Here is a 20,258-nt window from a genome sequence, read left to right as displayed (position 1 = left end):
TTCCAATTTTAGTTCTAATCTACCCCGCGCGTGAATTCATTTCGCAATTCGACCGGACAGCAGATAATCACAGAGGATTATTAAAAAGACGCCATAACACGATCTATGTAATATCACCCGAACGCGGCCTACCGACCCAAAATAAACAAGATTGCGTATCTCAGTAACAATTCACCTCCGATTTCACCGGCCCATTGTTGCATAACTCGCTAATAGGCGTCAAATAAGCCGACACTGTAAGCCGATTTGAGATACAGGAATTGCGTCATGCACTATTCCCGAAGCCCGGCTACCGAACGAACAATGATCGTCTCATGAATGGACTTCATTTTTTCGAAAGCAGAATCGCGATAAAAAAATCGCGAATGTCAACAGGAAGATATCACAAACCGAGTGATGTCACCTCGCACCTTACCACGGGCTCGTGAGTCACATCGATACATTTATGACAGCTGGCCTAATGAGAAGACTACGTCACGGCTTGTGTACCAGTGTCTGAGATGAAAGCCAGGGATCAAAACACGCAGGGCGGATAACTTAGCTTCCCATGTCAAACGGAAGCGCCCGCCTAAGCCACAAAATATATTAATCAGCCGATGGACGGTGAGTCACCGACTCTTCACAATGTAGCGGAGGCCAGTACTAACGCAAAAGTGCGCATGCGCATTATCTCAGAGCCATAAGTAGATTTGTGCGAGTAATTTCGATACCGTAACAAGTTCGCATTGAGTTGAAATTACTATTTTCTAATCGGAATCTGACGCAAACAGAGTATTTTATCAGGAATAGGACGTTATGTATTCTTGTCTTTGCTGTTTCTGCGACATATGCACCGATTCATGATATGAATAAACACGATCTGTACACATGAATACCGTGAGTGCATTGTGCATATGCCGCTGGACAGTGGACAAGGACGGTGCAGAAATAGCGTTCAAGCGATTTAAAATTCTTGCACCACCCCTGCATGCTATTGTGGAGATACTAGGAGCCAAGCCGAGAAGTCACGGATACCGCAGTTCAACTGATTAGGTCTTTGGTCTGACCCGGCATGGGCAGTGGGCCCCATTGAGCACTCGAATTCGAGTCATTGTATTTGATTACCGGTGCCGAATTCACACGTCGCTAAGTTAAACAGGTAATATTTATTTGAGGTCTTAATAAAGGCACATATTTCAGATTTCCCCTATGTGCACGTAGCCATAATGTGTGATACTCGTAGACTCGACTCGGAAACTGTTCATTCAAGGTAAATAGCCAGGCAGATATAATATGAAACTTCGTCGATCAAGGGATTTTCCTTGCGCGCTCTTCTCTGGTATCATATTTTCCAAAGCTAAGTACATGTACTTGAATTCTATTTCTGTAGCTTTTGATAGATCGTCATGCAATAATCTGTGAAGTCGTTTAATCGGCAGTCGACATCTACTGCGTCACAATCATGGAGGCCCCTTTTGTCATTGGGATGCATTTGGAGATTATAACATTTTCGATAGCTACTCAACGGAACTTACGAATTTCCTTGACATTCGATTTATCAAATTACATTTCCAGCAACAAATTTCCTTGTTGCACTCCAGCAAATGTTTACAAGAAACAGCGGTCGTATTACAAACTCCGGTTATAATTGAGTAGAATAAACCCTATTTTATGGTATCTACTGAAATATCCCTATTACTCACGACAAAAATGCAAACATTTTTACATTCTCCATCTAAAATTGGTTGATAAGTAATATTATAAAATAAAAACACCATCGCCGATGATTAACCAAATCAAGCGCGGTGATTCACACGCGCAGCCGTACTCGAACCGTTTAGAGACGCACAAAACGCCAGAATTAGAAACCACAACAAAAATACACCGTGGCGAATTACAAGGCCGGCCGGATACAGCCGACACAAGGTGTGTTACCAGATATTAACAAATCAAGGAGAATAACGCCCGGTTAAGGAAGTTTATCGTTCAATACATAGACAAGGTCAATAGGAAAAAACACATTCCGCAACAATTGTAACGGGAGTTGACTATACACAAGCGTGATAGCGAACGCAAAAATCGCTACGAAAAGCCCGATCAAGGAAATAGCTGTGACCCGAATCAGTCAATGTCCGCTCGGAACTAGCGTCTCACAGACAAAATTCAACATATTCCACAAGTATTAACATCCTCAAAGGGGGTGTCTCTCGAGTGGCAGCGGCGGATAAGGGTCATTGAAAAAACCCACAATCGCAGATACGATATCGCATGCGACTTCGCATGGACGCCCGTTTGTTGGTGTTGCGGCTTGGTCGACGGTGTATGTGTTCGTAACTTTCACCGAAACCAGATAGAAACAAGGCAGACGCGAGCTTGACATGACAATGGACGCGTTGAATTACGTTTATCGTCAGTTGCGATCGAAATCCCAAGAAATCAGGTGTCATTTTCTACACCAGAGGTTCCAACCTTTTTGACCAAACTGAAAGGCGAACAATTCATGTCAATAACTCTATATTAAGACACCATACAGAAAAATACGCTATCAATTGCGCACTCAATTCGGGATTTGATGTTTCAACTCCATAATTAATGGACAAGCGTCTAACTTTTTCAATTTGGAGCTGAGATATAAAAGTCTAATATATTTGGCGGACCAACATGAAGCTTAACGCGGGCTACTGGTCTACACGTACTTGGAAACAAAAGAACAATTACGCAAAGCCAGCTACAATCGTTGATGTATATTGTTCTTTTGAATTCACTACTACTTACTGACGAATACCCATCTCCAGTGTCAGTCGAATACATTCAGTCATATTTCAACATTAATATATTATTCAATTGTATAGTGAAGTGGTGGACTTCCTAGAGTTCGCCGAAACCAAGTATACGTAAAGCATAAACTGTAAACACCTTTATTATGTGCAAGCAAGACAGCGCAGACACGCGCCATCGCGAAGCACACAACTTGAAGATTGTGGCAATCAAGAAATGTAATCTACATTCACAATACCAAACATCGAACACGACACTAGGCGGGTCCTCTCCAGTTCATTTCCCCTATTAATTTACATCACACCACACGGGGTATACTTCAAAGCGCGCATTTGACCTCGCGTACCCCGCAGTAAGCAGTTGGGCGCGCGGAACGTGAGTTTAACAGAGGTCACGGCGTACCCCAGCCTTGCTTCCGATACAGCATAGCTATTTACGGAGAAATCGCATCGGGTAAGTAATTGGACTGGACCGCAATATTCGGGTATCGAAGACAGCGTGGTATTCCGGGAATCAGTGTTTTGACACTTTAAAACGGTCGGTCTTGACCGGCGAAAGGAAAGAAAATAGTTATGATTGTTAGAAACGGGGGATGTGGTCTTGGAAATAATAATCCTATGCGTGATCGATCAATACTGTAGTCAACACGAGAAAGGCATCGGAATTGCAACTAAAACGCGTCGATTACGTTTTGTTTGTTACATGACTCGGATTAGTTTGCAGTGAATACTCCGCTGACGAAGTTTCGGTCCCAAATCCGTCGATTTGTTATCCGGCAAATATAAAAACTCAACATACCGCTTCGAGTTTGAAACCGGATTTCAAACAAAATCTTCGACACGGGCTCGTAGCGGATCATCCTGGGTTCATGATTTGGCGATACACCCTCAAAGCCTTGGTGTATCGACAGGAAAAAATGACCCACGAGCCACTTGCAATTTGCCCATTAAAGAAAAGTTTCTATTGGGTAATATATTCATATTGAAATTAACCGGAATGCTTTCGGCTTACAGTCGTAATCGTCAGCAACTAGGAGAGGATTGAAAAGAACATTGTATATCAACGATCGTGTCACAATGTTCTTTTCAATTCTCTCCTAGTTGCTGACGATTACTCCGCAGTCCTGACAAGTGTCAGCCGAAAATATCCAGATACATTTCAATATATCAGGAGTGTATATTGCAGTTCTGCATCTCTAAAAGACTCTTTAAAATGTTTCGAAGTTTGTTATGAGTAAACAATTGAGAAATCGAAATCTGGATTGCATTACGAATCCAATACTGAGATCTCGGGCAGAAAAAATCGTTGACATGCTGTACGAGAAAAGATCTACTCAATAGACACGCGCGCGGATTGTGGTTGGAAACTTCAGAATGCATTGTTTGATTTTTCATGTGTAATTAACAACGCGACAGACAGATATAGACGTGTCTTTTAATTATATCTATTGATACACCGAATGTAACCGGTGATTTCCAGAATAACCTTTCGAATGACATTTGTTGTTGTTATTGGTCTGGCACGCGCTGTTTCGCCCGGCTACTACATCTCAATAGACTGGACGGGACGCTCAGTTGCTCACATATTATCCCACTGCCTCTGACGTCAACGAAAAAATGGATTGCCGATACATGGAATGTTACATCGATCGCCGTGGCCTGCTAGCGGTGACTCTGTAACGATAGTTTATCTTCTGTTTTGAAACTTGATGTACTCGGACCTGCGACTAACTTTAACGTGATTGTGACAGGAAAAAATACCCGCCGAATGTCATTGGAGTAAGATCGTGCTACGCTAAAACTAACCTAAAACGCAAATGTCGTTTCATTGATTCACTGATCACTAAATAAAACAGGAAAACATAGACCAAGCCAAATATATAGCGAATATTAATTATAGTAATGAGATGTTACAATCGAACGACCTTATGATGGGGAATACCTCCAAGTGTAAGCCGCACTTTCTCGTCAGTAAAATATCACTGTTTAGTGTTCATTCAAGTCAATGCTGATCTCAATGGAGTCCTATTTCAAGCCAAGTGAAAACCATTTCCCACGTTATTATGTGTGCAGTGGCTTACAGTCCGCAGTATTACCAGTGTCTTTATTACGCACTTAGGGAAGTCAGTGATGAAGAAGCATTTCCAATTTCGGGTTATAGTTAAGAAGGTTTTGACTACAGTTGCATTATTTACTCAAACGCTTACGCTTTTGCAATGCTTGCACATGCACATCTATATCTGAAGTCTTTTACGCAAAACTACTTACTTTCGTACTTCGAATAAAGCAGTTTTGGTATAAGTTTGCATCAGTTTTACTAGGGAAATTGTCGCAAGAACCGCGTGAAATAGCGTCTGTATCACGATAACGGAATGTACTTTCGTACATTCTCCCTATTCGAGGTCTCATCAGTAACTTCGCGCATAATCACGAAGATAGATCATTTCATTACGAAAGTAGCCACCTCCAATTAATTGCTAAACACATTCAACCCTACTAGCAAACCTATTTTTTGTAACTACTTGAGCACATTTCCAGCTTCAACTTAAACTTGACATGTCTTAAAAATGTATACTTTTCTACTTAAAATTGAGTAGAACCATCTACTTCTACCAGAAAAGCAACGTTAACTACATTGTCCACGTCTGTCCACACATCGCTGGCACATACGCGACCACATTCGATGAATTTCGTAAAGACCGAAGTTTACGGTAATAACAAAACAGTCCCGCCACGCCAATCACACACATATTCCACCTAGAAGGAACATATATCTCCATCAAGCCTGTCACGGCCGTACCATAAACGCTAAATAAAATCAAACGCAGTACAACACTTCACTTAAGGATAATCCCAATATGAAATCGTAATGGACCCCATCGAGTAGGGTTAAACGCTCGCCACTCCACGCCAATTGTTATTGTTTCTCACGAAGTGAATTAATTCCTTGCGAAAACAGGCCCTTGAAAGTTTTTCAGAAAACACCGAACAGAGATAACACACTATCGCACATCGCTTCCCTGTTTCGTTTTGGAGATTAATTGGATTTTCGCGGATTCGATGCGAGCCGATCCATCATGTTTAGTGTGAAATCATCGCGTGTCCACCCCCGGCGACGAGGTTCAAAAGAACAAGCCCCGGGCCAGGGGCGGAGAATTCAAAACTCACGTGACGAGAGTTGAATTGCAGTATACGAATTATAATAACTATTGTAAGCGACGTAATGATGCTGCATTTTGCACATACTATTCAAGGTTCAAATGATTAACGGCTGGCTTTTATGCGCTCGAATCGATTACGAATGTAACACACTAAACACAGCTACACTGATATATCTAGAACTCTAAATTTAAAAAAGCTGGTTGATTTCTTGCTTTCATCGCGTCAGCCATTGCAATAGTTCATTCCCTTTACCTCGAAGTCGAAGACTCTAAATTTCGAACCATGCATGTATGGTTCGACTATATGCATCCTAAGATGGCACTTTTCCTTCCAACTATACAAGTATTCTTCCAGGCGTAACAGGAGAGAAGTTGAATAAGGATAAAATTTTGGATCTATTAGACCAGGGGTGGCCAACCTGCGGCCGTAGAAGGAAATTTGTACGGCCGTGGACACGTAATTCAATTCAAATTGATGTCAAGGAATAACAGCATGCAACAAAGTGACTATAAACAATTGGCCCACCCAAAAATGCATCATTATTTATAACATGCCCTAAATTTTCGAAAATATCAACATCAACTCTACCAGTGAATCTGATCACATGGGCTGAGAAAGGATAAATATTTAATAGTAATCTGTAAAAGTACTAATATTAATGAGGGAATTAATAAGTGAATCTGAAAAAATGTACTATATGCAATCCCTCAACTTTTCCAGGCCAGTGACCGCTTGGGATTTTGGTGCGTATAGTAAGCCTATATCATGAAATAGATTAGTCCGGAGTTCCCCGGAAATGGACAATGGACACAGACAATTTACCATGGATATTGGGCGTCCAGCTCAGTCATTTCGACTAGCTTATGCCCTGGCATGCGGCCATGAATGGCAAAAAGATGGACTACCCCTGTATTAAACAAATTGATCCAAATGTCATCTGCAGATGTACCAAGTTCATTGGGAAACTAGAAAGATTTGAAAAAATATTTTTGAACAACCCTAGACAGCGTGCTGGAGCGGCGATGCTATTGCAAAAAGAAGCGTGGTACAACAACACTCCATAACACATGCACTGGCGCGACATTTAAACATAACCTCCGCGCGTTTATGAAATAAGATTTAATGACTCCAGTAACGTATCATTTCGCAGGGTAAATCTACCACGCCGAAAGAACACAAAGATATTCAATCGCGCAGGAAGTAGGCTACCAATAATACCGCGTTTCCGTAATCCGTTCAGAGTAAATTCCGTGCGGAGCTTCTCGCCTTTCCGCGAACACCCCGCGTACGGACAACGGTGAATAGCAACGTGCGGCAAATAACACGGTGCGGAATCGTGGGACATTCGCAACGGTGCTATTTTTGTCCGCAGACGACCCGCTGCCTACCCCATCCGTCTACCAAAGCGCATTTGAAAACATAAAAGCCCGCGCGTAGGGATACAGATGGCGTGACGCTTGGCCGTGCGACTGTAACACGCGACTGTGGATTTTCTGATGGTGACGGGAGTTATCGCCTTTCTCCCGAATACAGGGATTACAACGCGGGTGAGTCTTTGTATGGGCGAGGATGGTGATCATTTGGGTCGGGCGCAACATAACAGGTTAGACCACTCAGATTTGCGTATCTGATATCGAGTGGCTACAAATTTCTCTCATATCCTCGTCTCAATAATCTTACTCGTAATCATTATATCAGTGGCTGCAACAGATTTGTAACTATATTTTTAGTTTTATTGATGTGTCACTAGAACGTAAAAATATACCTACTGTACTTCATAAGCTATTTCTAAACCATGGTATGGCGCGACATATTTTCATTTTAATCACCCGATGAAGGAGCGCACCTAGTTCCGAAAGCTTGTACACAATAAAAAAGAAAAATCATTTCTTTAAACTGGCTCGGTGTGAAGGATCCTATCATACAGATTACATAACACGGTAACTCGATATCTTAACACAACAAAATTATGTGACAAGAATAAGAATTGCAGGGAAACATCGGTATGCAGCGATTGAAGGAATGCCAATAGCGAATACGATATCTTGATAATAATGCAAAAGTTAAGGCCTTACCTGTATTAAAAGAGTGGACGGTATTCCAGCACATGCAATTTTTTTGCTTAACCACAGTTTTGTTGTATAAATCATTTTACTTGGAATTAATGCCAAACACATTGAAAAAAATAAAGAATATTTACAGGCCGAATCAGTTAGGATTTACTTCGATTACTGTCGATATATTCGACCTTAAATTTATATCGTCCGAACGGCAATGGCTGTGAGACGACAGATCGGCATATTATATCACTTTGCAGACCAGAACATACGTCATACGCAAACCATACGCATGCCTAATTGTCGTTTCTGAAGAAATCACTTATTATCCCGACCGGAATTTTTTATATGGGACCTGAATTACTTGATGATCAATAAATTATGACTTACCGCGTTATTGATTTCTAATCATATCTGTAGGCGTGCTTCCATCGGTATTAATTGAGAGTTTGCACAAGGATATATAGATACCTCTGTTCCTAATCCTCTGCGTGTTTCGAGGACGATGATTAAAGGGTCCTACACACAGGACGCGGCTACCGGCCAGCGACGCGATTCTGCGTTCAGCGCCAAGCGTTGGTAATTCACACATGGCTGCGCGTACGACGCCTAGCGGCGATTCTTTCGCCCGGAGCGGCAAACGGCAGAGTTGAAATTATTTTAACTTTTCCGGCCGCCGCTTTCGTATTGGTCCACATTTTGGGTGAGCTTTCGCGCGGTGTCGGGCCATTTATACATGGATTCTAGTTTTATTTGGTTGGTTTGTACTTGTCTTGATATTTAAAAGTTATAATAGTTCAATTTGGTGGCATCTGAGGTCTGCGATTGAGTGCTGTTGCGATACGGCATGGAGCATGTGCACTGTGCAGCATTGTGCACAGAGAGGGATGTTTTCTGAGGCATGGAACTTGTGCACTGTGCAGCACAGGAATGATTTTTGTATGGTATTTCACTTTTCAGTAACATACAATTTGCTACGGACTTAGTGAACAGTGACTAAAATTATGCAATCACAAACTGAAGGATTGTGTTTCAATGAGCTGCTTATTCAGCAAGTGCAAGATAACCCTTGTCTATACAATATGAGTCTCTCTTCATATAAAGACGTGAAACTGAAAGAAAATGTGTGGAAGAGTATCAGTCAATATTTGGGTGTTGAAGGTAAGGAAAAATATTGTGTAATACTGTGCTGAACCGTGTTCCCCTTGACTATGGATTGATGCATGTCGTTGGGTCCGTCACAACTGTGAGTGCCAGACGAATAGCCTTTACGAGACCGAGAAATTATCCGTGCGGTTCCTGACAAATAGACACTTCCTAATAGACCCCTAACAGGTGTCAATCCGTCATTTATGGATTGCAATATGTGACAAATCTTATTTTTTTTATGTAAAAATATCGCATAGGCTATCAGATACTGTTACGGAGTACAACATCAAATATTTAAAATGATATTGAGATGGTTGCTGTGGCGGCTACACATAATAACAACCACACTGTTCTAGTTGAGACATGCCAGAAAAGATGGAGAAGTTTGAGAGATCGTCTCACAAAAGAGAAAAACAAAATCAAGGATTCCTGTGTGAGCGGATCAAGTGCATCGACCTCATCTAGATGGGAGCTTTATCAGAATATGACCTTCTTATTGGACTATCTTAAGCACAAAGTGTGAGTTATATTTAGTATTGCAATACAGCTCCCATAATTTTCATTTTGCAGAACTGTCGGAAACCTTCGAACTGTTGGAAACCTTCAAGTAAATACTGATCTCTCAAACAGCAATGAAATTCCAATTCCACTAGACGACGGTATGTTTTTACATCTTGGATTGTTGAAAAAAAATCTTTTTCTGGATTTTGTAGTCTTGCTATCCAATCTCATATTGAAGTTTCATTTCCTTGAAATGAATAGCATCTACTTTTCAAATTCCCTCGGTATAACACTGTGCTCTCTAACATAGGTGAGGGCATAGTAACTGCGGGCCGCGTGTTGGTGACCTCTGATGTACGGTGACCAGTTTTATCAGTAAACCTATGGTGGCTAATTTTTCCTCACTTTACCATGGCCAGACATGATGTTCCACGACAGCATAACAGCCCTAATATACATAAATTGATCTATTCCATAGAGAAGAATCAATTTTATATGCTTGTTGTTCATTTGCAGGTGATGATCTGATAGATTTAGTGCCAGAAAGTGGAAGTGAACAGCCGTGCAACACTCCGCTGTCAAGTATCACTTCTCCCCAGCAGCATTCATCTTCCAATAGAAAACGGAAGCGCTCGGATCGCAGTGAATTTCAAGTATGGGCAGGATTGCTTTTTCTTGATATACAATACAGATCAACTTAAATCTTTTTCTTTTCAGGACAGAATCACCACTATGTTGCACAAAAATATGGAGAATGTTGCTGGGGTGACTGCAGCACTACACACTGCCCATGACGAGCAAAATGAATTTTCCCATTTGGGGAAACAGGTAGCGGAGACTCTCCGATCTTTGCCGAGAGTAACGGCATACGAAGCTGCAAGTCATATCATGGGATATCTCGCAGATAAGGTTAAGGTTGCTACATCGGAACCGGCAAATGAATAACCACTGTCTTTCTTCTAAACTATTGAAATGCATGTTCAATTTTTTGAAATGCATGTTCTGATATCTGAATACAATTTTGGAACGGTACTCTCGTTGCTTCGAATTATTATTGAAACTTGTAAAAACAGGAATACATAACAAGGCAGCAAACCAGTAAAAACAGGAAACATGACAAGGCAGCAAACGAGACTTGGGGTTAACTACTAACTAGGCAGTACTTCAACGTAACTAGAAACTACAGCTAGAACCTCAACAGCAGCAAACTTGACTTGTGAGAGCGTATAGGTACTCCATATTCAAAATCCTCCACAAGTGGTACTACATCTCCTCACGTTTTGAAAATTGCAAACAGCAAAACATGTCTCTAATCAGAAAGGACCTCAAATTTAAACGACAATGAATTAATCAAGCGATCTATTTACAGTGCCAAATATTTCTACTAGAGCAAATTGAAACGGGGGAGCTGTCATGTGGTTGCAATTGTCCGCTAACGGGTTCTGTTGACAATTGCATCTTGCCAGGGTACCCTGCCAGCATTGGAAGTAAAATAGTCTTTGAATCTATCGCGCACGTCTGATGCCCGTGCAGACGTCATGTTAGATCCCATCCTCCCAATCCTTTTCAACCCAGATCTTTCCTCGGGCTGCCGTTCTGCACGCCAGTTCCCGGGGATAATATTGCCAGCATGATCTTCATGGTCAACATCCGCAGATGCATAGCTCGTTTTCATTTGAAGGTAATTGTGCAAACAACATGCTGTCTTGGTTATTAGGATGGCTTTGTCGGAAGCAATTATGGGTCTTCGGAACACTCTCCAACGTGTGACCAGGATACCAAATGTATTCTCAATTATCCTTCTTGCACGAGACAGCCGATAGTTGAAAACAGATTTATCAAATGGGAGAAGTTTTCCAGGATAGGGTCTCATCAAGTTCTGTCTGAGAGGAAAGGCAGCGTCTCCAACAATACAATATGGGACTTGCAAATCTGTACCTGGCAGATATCCAGATACAGGCATATTCAAGTCACTGGAAATGAATCTTTTGCCAAATTCACTGTTAGCAAATACACCACCATCACTGTGTCTGCCTGAGTCGCCAATATCGAGTAATGTGAAGCAATAACGAGCATCGCAAACTGCCATTAACACAATACTGTGGGTTCCCTTGTAATTGAAGTATTCCGAACCACTCGAACTGGGGGATTCGATAACCACGTGCTTGCCGTCAATTGCTCCTAAGCACATCGGGAAGTTCCAAGATGTATTGAAATCCCGAGAGATTTTTTCCCATTCTTCAGATGTGGCCGGAGGTTTCAATACTTCGGGCGACAGTACCTTCCACAGTGCTTCGCAGGTCTCTTTGATGATCAGGCTCACCGTCGAAGGTCCAACACGATAACTCAAGCCAATAGTGATTTGAGAGTCGCCCGTCGCCAAGAATCTATTGCAAAATTCAATTATGTGAAATCGAGAATAAATGAGCATGATCATTTGCTCACCGTAATGTAATTGCAAGTCGATAAGCTGGACAAATTGCTGGCCGCCAGTTAGTATCTTGCTTCGTTATGTATGGGGAGACTTTCGTAAGAAGCTCACGAAAGGTCGAGTCATCCATGCGAAAGTATTTGTGGAACATTTCTGGGTCATCGAACAGGTCTTCAACCAGATTTTGTTCACCGAAGCGGTTTCGGTCTTGAAAAATTGGGCGGACCCACTCTCTATAATGAAGAAATCATCAACGGTCAGCATCGTAGAATTTATATACCGGTATGTATGTAAGCATCACTACATACCTTCTGGTGGAGTCCCATAATATCAATAATATCATCAGCTGCTCAAATTGTAAAGCTAGCAATAAACATACTGCGTCCATCTCAGCTTTATTCATGTTGATTCCAAGTCAGAACTTTGGACTCACCACTATCAACTACCAATTCAACTCTACTCTTGAGATATGAAAAAAATTAGCATATCATTAAAAAGTAGCAGTGTTATGCTAACCCAAATCACACTTAACAGAATATAACTTAGCAAATATCCTTGTCATTCAATATATTCATCCCAGATCCCAGTAGTTCTACTCACAATGTCACAACAACCAACTGGCTCATGAATCATGATTGACAGGTACTACCGAAAATCGGCATGCCATTTATCTACGTTCACAAAAGAAAATATAATAATATAAAATAGTTTTCGCTCGCGAAGTAGTAGAATTATTGGCTGTTATATACATATATATAATGGTATAGCATTTTGCAACTACTCATTAGGTGATTAGAAGCCTATAAACAAACCAATAATGATATTAAGTATGGTGTGTGTTGAAAAACTGGCAATACTTTTCTACGCACTACGCAGCCGTCAGACGCTGGCCATGACATGTGTGAAAGCCCTGGCGCATAGCGCGCAACGTCGAAAGTCGTACGACGGACGCGCAGTTGGACGCTGGACGGGCGACGCTGGCCGCCCGCCGCAAACCGCGTCCTGTGTGTACGACCCTTTAGGCGAAATTATCTATTGCAAATCGCCACGATATATCTGCACCGTAAATATTTGACAATAGCATATTATTTGCATAAAATAAGCATTTTTATTCTAAGAGGAGAATTTCAGACAAGCTATCTTGATGAAGGCAAGGTCGCTCGCAGTTACAATACCGGTATCTAATAAAAGTGGTATGTAGGGTGATCGAGAGATTTAATCGTATATAGGGATAATGTGACCAAGACATAGAATTTGCGGTAAAAACGAGCTTTGCGGTTGGCGTGACTAATATATATAAAAAAAACTACCCGTCATGGGGCGAAAACAAGACCCCAATAGCTTTAATTGACATCAACCAATGGCTCTTCAATTGCCAAAAAGTGGTGTAACGCCGAAGCTACGGTGTAAGCAACAGCTCTAGGTCTATAAAATGATGCGAATTGAACGCATTCTGATACGTTGGCTTACGTGCGAAAGTAACGAAACGGGCACCTTACTGTTGCGTGGAGTAGGTATCAGTTATCTACCACGTCTTGACATGCAATCGTAGACACAAAAAGCGAATCGTAAAAGATTTATTTCAAATCAACGACCATACAGTCTCTGAAAAGGACAACTTTCCATTTCCATACACGCGCGCTGACCCAAAAATCGCCTTCGCATCAAGTGCGCACGGTACGTGTCATCTGGGTCGCAGATAGTCACGGGCGGGAGGCATACCAACACGCGGGCTGCCTCATCAGATTGATCGCGATGGTCATAGATATCCGCTATCTCCATGAAGTGGGCGTCTGTTTCGATAGAAAACGACAGAGCACCAGCTAACCACAGTTTGGGCCGATAAATCATCCCAAATCGAAAAGAAATTTTCGATGAGAACAATCAATTACCATATCTATAGAATAATCGTGTCACGCGCGCTCATTAACAGCAGCAACAATGCGAAACTGACAATGCTTAGAAGTGCATGCGGGTGGCTATAACGGATTAGAGCGCGACTACAATCATCACGGACACAAAGCCTCTTCTGTAACAGGTACAAACGCTGATAAAGAGTGAGGCCAAGTTCAAGCTTCACGTAAAAGCGATAATGGTGTTTTTAATTAACGCCGGCGAAAGTTTCAATGCTGGAACTGCGTTTACAAACCGACGTTTCCGTGCAATCAGAGTAGCGCAATAGATGAGATTCTCATATGATATTTATGACGACGAGATTTATTAATAAATATGTTTTAAAACGAATTGATAAGCTGCATACGCTCAGCCATAACTATGATACAGTGATGATAGCTATTCTAAGTGATTAATCGTTCAAGCTCACAACAGACCATAAATACAACATCATTCCTCACTATAGGATAAGCAATGCCAAAAATGGTCCTGTGAAAAATATACCGCTTCAGCGACATCATTTGGAATCACAATCACTCACGTAGCCGGGGGGAGGCGCGCCTTCTACCTGCATTTCTTATCGGACACGCAGAAAGTCCTGGCGAAATTTTTGAGCGAATGCAGTCTTCAAAAATAGTTGATTATAAGCCTATTATTATAACTGGACACCGTCATACCGCGATTTCGCGAAACTGTTTTAGCGCCACTGTTGATGCATTTGGTCCGTTGCTAAATCCGCGACAACAAGCGATTGTTTTCGCAAAAATCGCGAAAGGCGATATTCGATCATTTGCAGCTCAACGCCAAGATAAGACATATCGCCGCAACGGGGTAATCTCGTAACGAGGGGATATATGATGCGGATCGAAATGCATAGGAGCCCGGAACCTGCAGCATTTACGTTGAGAATTGCGGCATACCGCGACCCGTTCGAGACCGCGGACAACCGCATAATACGCGACATGATAGCAGACTGTCTGTGTTTACACCTGCGGTACATTCCCTAGAACTGTGTTTTTCGCAAACAAACGGGTTCGGGTTACCGAGGCGCTTTCGAGGGAAATATTGAATCCGTCGCTGTCCCGACACAAGCGTGCGGAGAAAAGATCGTAAGAAACACCAATTTCCATCCGTTTCTGGTAAATCAACAGGGACAAATGACCTGGAAATATCCTCAACGCAAAGGCGCGCGAAATGTGACCTGACAAATAGCGTTAATTATTTTAAAATCGCCTAATATCTTGTGTGACAATCGTCAGGATAGGCTTGTAAAAGAGCGCATTCTGGCACATATGGAGTGTACACAAAATGTGATATTATAAATAAAATTTAGATAAAGACTCGGAATCGATGTCTCTCGAATATACCTAATACTATTATATTTCCGAATTCATAGAAAAATCGAATTTCCATGGACAGTCAAATTCTTACTCGACAGAGAGAAAATCTCCGCATTCTCGGAAAATAGCAGTAATTTCGCTGTTTCCAGATGTCTTGTTTCCCGTGTCGTTTGCTATGATTTGGAGCGTGGTGGTTACATAGGTTCATCTTAATTTGTTGTTATTGCATCATGAAGATTTTTATAAATATCTAATTCGAATACCTGGATATCGGAGTAAATTTTAGCAATGCGGAGATATTGCTTGATGGAATCTATAGCGCAAATTGCGCGAAATTGCAGCCCGATTTTGATCCGGAAAAAAAGCTTTACTATGACAGTTTGCAGTAATTTACACACAATAATATGAACTAAAAATAAGTCATTAAAACCATGGTTAAAGTGCTTTGTTGTTAATTCTTCGAGCCCGAATGCGCTTTACCGACCAATATCCCTGAATGTAATAAGAAACGGTCATTGTTTGAAGACCACACTGATATAGACGTCCCCGGTTCCAAAAACTACATTCAGTAATAAATCGGTCACAAACTCCAACATATGTTCGTAGTACAATGTAATACCGATCAATTCTTGTCACAGAACAACAATTGTATCGCAGCAAACCTTGTGCGTGCGAACACAGCCAAGAAAACTCAACGGAATGTAATCAAGGCGCGTCTAATTCTACACTGAAAATATTTCGAAGATGTTACATAACTACAGACCTCTCAAACCAGGCATCGGCCATACCGTCAAGTATTTCAGGTCAAGGTTACGTCGAGAGGAAACGGTAACGGGTATAGGTCAACATCGCTCGCCGGAATGACGGATCTTGCATGACTGCAAGCAATAGTGACTCTCCCTGCATACGAAGCTAATGCGGATTTCCCTAGTGAAATATAACAGACCCGGAACGGCAGAGTGGGGTGAAAATGCAACTATTTATTGTTACGCCGGGGCGCAGCGTAAAGTAATACGCGCGCGCCCTTAACACACAACCGGTGCACAATCTGCACATATCCAGTAAACTGATCCCTGATGCGTTTTTTCGTGTAAGAATCTCTAACTTTGTCGAATGATGCGTGTATACTTTTTGTTTGCTTAATCTCGACGCTAGAATAATACAATAATTTTCAAATGGATTCGATACGCACATCGCCCAAACATATTATACCTCAAAAACAAACCCTGATTCCTCGAAAAGTCGATTTATATATTTAAAAATAGGGCACGATGACAAATTGATGTTTAAAAGTCTGACTTACGCCTGTAACGTTATTGCGATTTGAGTGAATTTCAACTTTTCCGACAATTCAAAAATAACACCCTTTACGCCCGCCATCGCGCAAATCATATTACCGAGGTATATATATGATAATGGCGATTTCGTGCCGCCGACAAGGAATCCGATTACGAAAAGATGGCCGCGCGCATTTGTCACAAAGAAAGTCAACATGGCTCTTGGGGTTTCGGCGGTGCCGCTTACCATACCCGCGGAAAAGTCGTGTTGCATGACAGCGCTTTTCGAGGGTTGTAACACTTATCCTACCACAAAGCGTGCAGATGATCGCGATCGGTTGTCAGAAGCCATTTTAAACAACAGGTTATTACAAGTAAAGAGGGCGGGTTTCGGGAGTAAAGCGTCAACATTGTGTTTTCGTTAGGAATGCCTTTTCGCGAGACGCCATTATCTTTCAATAGAAGTGGGGGAGAAGATGAAAAGTCGAAGAACTACTCATATAAATAGTTTGAAAAAGTTGATTTGGTCTCGGTGGCTATATTGTTCCATGCCATAGTGGAACTAAAACCCCAATCACACAGGGGGGATTAGAACATTGGATTTCGCGACGTTAGTGGATCAGCGGACGGCCATAATATACACAAGAGTTATACGATCTACCAGGGCCGTACCTTCCGCACCCCAAACCGTCAATTGGGGGTGCTCGAAGGGGCCCAAAATTATTTCGTTGGTCGCTTCGAAACTTTTCGTCGCGCTTCGTGCGATTTACAGGTCCGCATTTAAACATGATTAGTAAGAGAAAATGCGTGTATTCTAAAGAAATAGGAATATCAGCGCCGGCGATTACCACACCTCGAACAGGGCCATGAGTCTAGGATAAGAGGTGGGCCACAGAACATTTTCAAACCGGAGAATGGGCCACGGCCAAACAAAGGTTGACAGCCCCTGGTTATCTTACTGTGATGTATGTGCAATTGTTATTGCAGCTATTCTAGCGGCTAGAATCTGCCCATAAGAAGGTCAAACAAGCTACGAATTATATAAGAATTCAACAAAGAATGCCATGCAGAAGTGGTTTCAAATTTCACAGAGATTCCATCCAATCACAAGCAAGCCCAATTATATCGCCCGTATCATATTATTACATTTGCTAGGATATTTTTGGCGATCCTACATACCTTGATGAAGTGCATGCATACCTTGCAGACGAATAATAAAAGCTATCTAGTGGAATCATTTTATCAAAACCGGTACTGGTACTAGGGGCAGATTTCCTACAATTTCACGGCGGGGATGAAATAGATCAGAAGTTGATAAAAACAGCCATTACGCGTTGACCTGCGACTCCCGCGAGTGGTAATGAGTCTCAGCAGCGGACATGAAAGTGCGTCAGGTTTACCGAAGGTTACGGTTAGGGCTTGTGGTTAGATGGCGTGGCGTCATAATACATATTACAGCCCTTGGTGCTGTGAAAACGATAGTGGGTGGTATGTCGAGCTCGACTAACTAGTTCCGAATGACGTATATGATATGAACGAAAACACAAGCCCCTTCCTAGTATATTGCTAAGGCAAGGGTGATCGTGCCACAGATTCACTGCAACCTGAGGAACAAGCATGGTTGAAGGCATAATATGGCATTTGAAAATTTGAGAGCCTTGACGTAGCCCGCTGTAACAGGGCCACTGAAAATATTTTGCACCTATCTGCAGTGTCTTCAGCCATTTTCCAATCTGCGATTTTGAAAGAATGTTAGAATCAGCATTTTTCAAGTCCTGTACTCTAAATTTTGTGATTTCAATATAAAGTGTCCTCTTTTCCACATCCCAAAATATAGTAACCCTAACCAACGCATACTGCCAGGATCACATCTGCTGGAATAAATAACCTATATGTAACAGCTACGGTAGCTTGTCCATAAACTGTGATAAAACCGCAGATGATTGTATTCATAATTATGACACCAGAATTTTCACAAACATGCCGTCGAGCGAAATAAAACAACTCAAGTAGTCCCCGCATATTACATTTGATCGAAACTATCGAGTGAACGTTCACGTTCATACATCCTTCCATAGCAGACTGATATGTAAGCAACGATCGCGCAGGAAATCGCAATAAAACTACAACGCGTTTGGCGGATCGGTTATCGCTGTTATTGGGTAACAAAATTACTATTGTACGAATGAGCGGGTATGATAAACAAATTTAGCGCGCCGCTGCACCGCGCTTATAAACTGACGCCGAGACGAGGCATCAGATCAACAAATAAAAGCGGTAACATCATTGAAATCAAAAATAATCGTCAAGTGGGGGCATCAAGACCCTGTATCAACAAACGTTGCTACCTAAATGAAGACAGATCGCGGCCGGGGAAGACAATATGTACAAAATGTGGTGATCTTGAAAGGCCCTCTCCATATAACCACGAGAGGTAAACTACGCACTTGGCCTCAATGGTGCTTGTGACTTGTGGGAAGCTATTATGCGGGTGACATGTCGGCAAAGAATGATAGCCGACCGCGGACATTATCGCAAATCAGCGTCGCACAGTCGCAAAGTATAGCAGTTTTCGTAGGCACGCAGAGTTTTGTAAGAGTCGCGGAAGACCGCGCTCACACAGATTCGAAACTTGAACCGTACCGACCGCATTCGAAGTGGTTCGTGTTCAAAGATAACCACGAACGGGCGTCGCGGCACGGGGATTAATCATGAATCGCCAGCCCGGCCTTTGTAGCGGTATATTGAATTGGCAGGTAAGCCTTAGTTTACAACGCATACCCAACAACACACTCGAAATCATACGCGGCGCTGTGGAAAAGTCGATGAGTTACAAAACACTGACGCTGTTATCACGGAATCGGCGTAACTATATTTTTGTTGACCTTAAGGCGCATTTGCACTGTTAGCGTGGTGTCCAATCTAATTCATCATTATACTTGTGGTGTCGCGGTGCCATGTCAGTCAAGCGGGTGCATATTGTTGAACAAAAATAGTACGCGCGTAAATATAGATTCTGAAATCCCTATCCCAAAAACATCCTCGAAATGACTTTGAAAAATTGGACAATTGCACGATTGTAAAAAGAAAGTTTCACAGTTGGCATAGTCCAATAGAATATAAATTTGTTAGCTCACGTACAGTTCTTACACGTATAAGTTAGACGTGACAGCCTGGCAGTAAATAGAAATAGGACGTTGTACATTATACCAGAATGTCAATGACGTTTTGCGGCATATACACGACTCATGATATACACACACACGATCTGTACATATGCATACCATAACTAAATGATGTGCATATGCCGCTGGACAAGGAAGATACAGAAATAGCATTTTAATGCTCTCTAGGTCTTGCACCCCCACCCCCCTCCGTGCTATCCCGGTAATGCTGAGCGCCAAGAGGGAAGCCCTTCGGTCTGACCCGGCCGGGGTTGAGCCCACGTACTACCGAGCAAGAGGCCGGACGCTTCGCCATTACGCTATCTTGTAGGACGTAGGTAAATGCCGGTAAATATAATCTTGCCTTCCTATAATTTGAGATTCTGCCGCGTAATATATGGCTGATACAGGCCGGTCCAAAATGCAAACCCGCGGTCAAGAATTGGCAAAAGACCGTATCCATCAGTTCCCAAACTTTCTAGTACGATATAGGTTCTCAAATAGCGAGTGCCGACCCAAATTTGGGTA

General features: G+C 42.1%; 2 protein-coding genes across 6 annotated transcripts in view; one reads left to right on the top strand and one right to left on the bottom strand.

Moving 5' to 3' along the window:
• The window catches only part of LOC145455875 (calcium uptake protein 3, mitochondrial-like), a 78,545-nt gene that overhangs the window by 25,728 nt on the left and 32,559 nt on the right, over positions 1-20,258 (bottom strand). The gene's annotated exons all lie outside the window — the stretch shown is intronic.
• LOC145455876 (uncharacterized) lies at positions 8,508-10,590 on the top strand. Its single transcript, XM_080333902.1, has 5 exons — positions 8,508-9,136; positions 9,481-9,643; positions 9,695-9,783; positions 10,142-10,278; positions 10,343-10,590. Exons 1-5 carry the CDS (start codon positions 8,980-8,982, stop codon positions 10,568-10,570), a joined length of 774 nt encoding a protein of 257 aa, XP_080190028.1. The 5' UTR covers positions 8,508-8,979; the 3' UTR covers positions 10,571-10,590.

The sequence above is a fragment of the Botryllus schlosseri genome, chromosome 14, assembly GCF_051294905.1.
Source record: "Botryllus schlosseri isolate E-star chromosome 14, Bs_hap1, whole genome shotgun sequence".
NCBI lineage: Eukaryota > Metazoa > Chordata > Ascidiacea > Stolidobranchia > Styelidae > Botryllus > Botryllus schlosseri.
The sequence above is the reverse complement of the archived record's forward strand: the minus strand, read 5'-3'. Positions and strand labels throughout refer to the sequence as shown.

Coding starts and splice junctions, on each gene's coding strand:
- LOC145455876 (XM_080333902.1), top strand. CDS start 8,980: ATGCAATCACAAACTGAAGGATTGTGTTTCAATGAGCTGCTTATTCAG. Junction 9,784..10,141: donor TCCAATTCCACTAGACGACG/GTATGTTTTTAC, acceptor GTTCATTTGCAG/GTGATGATCTGATAGATTTA. Junction 10,279..10,342: donor CGGATCGCAGTGAATTTCAA/GTATGGGCAGGA, acceptor TTTTCTTTTCAG/GACAGAATCACCACTATGTT.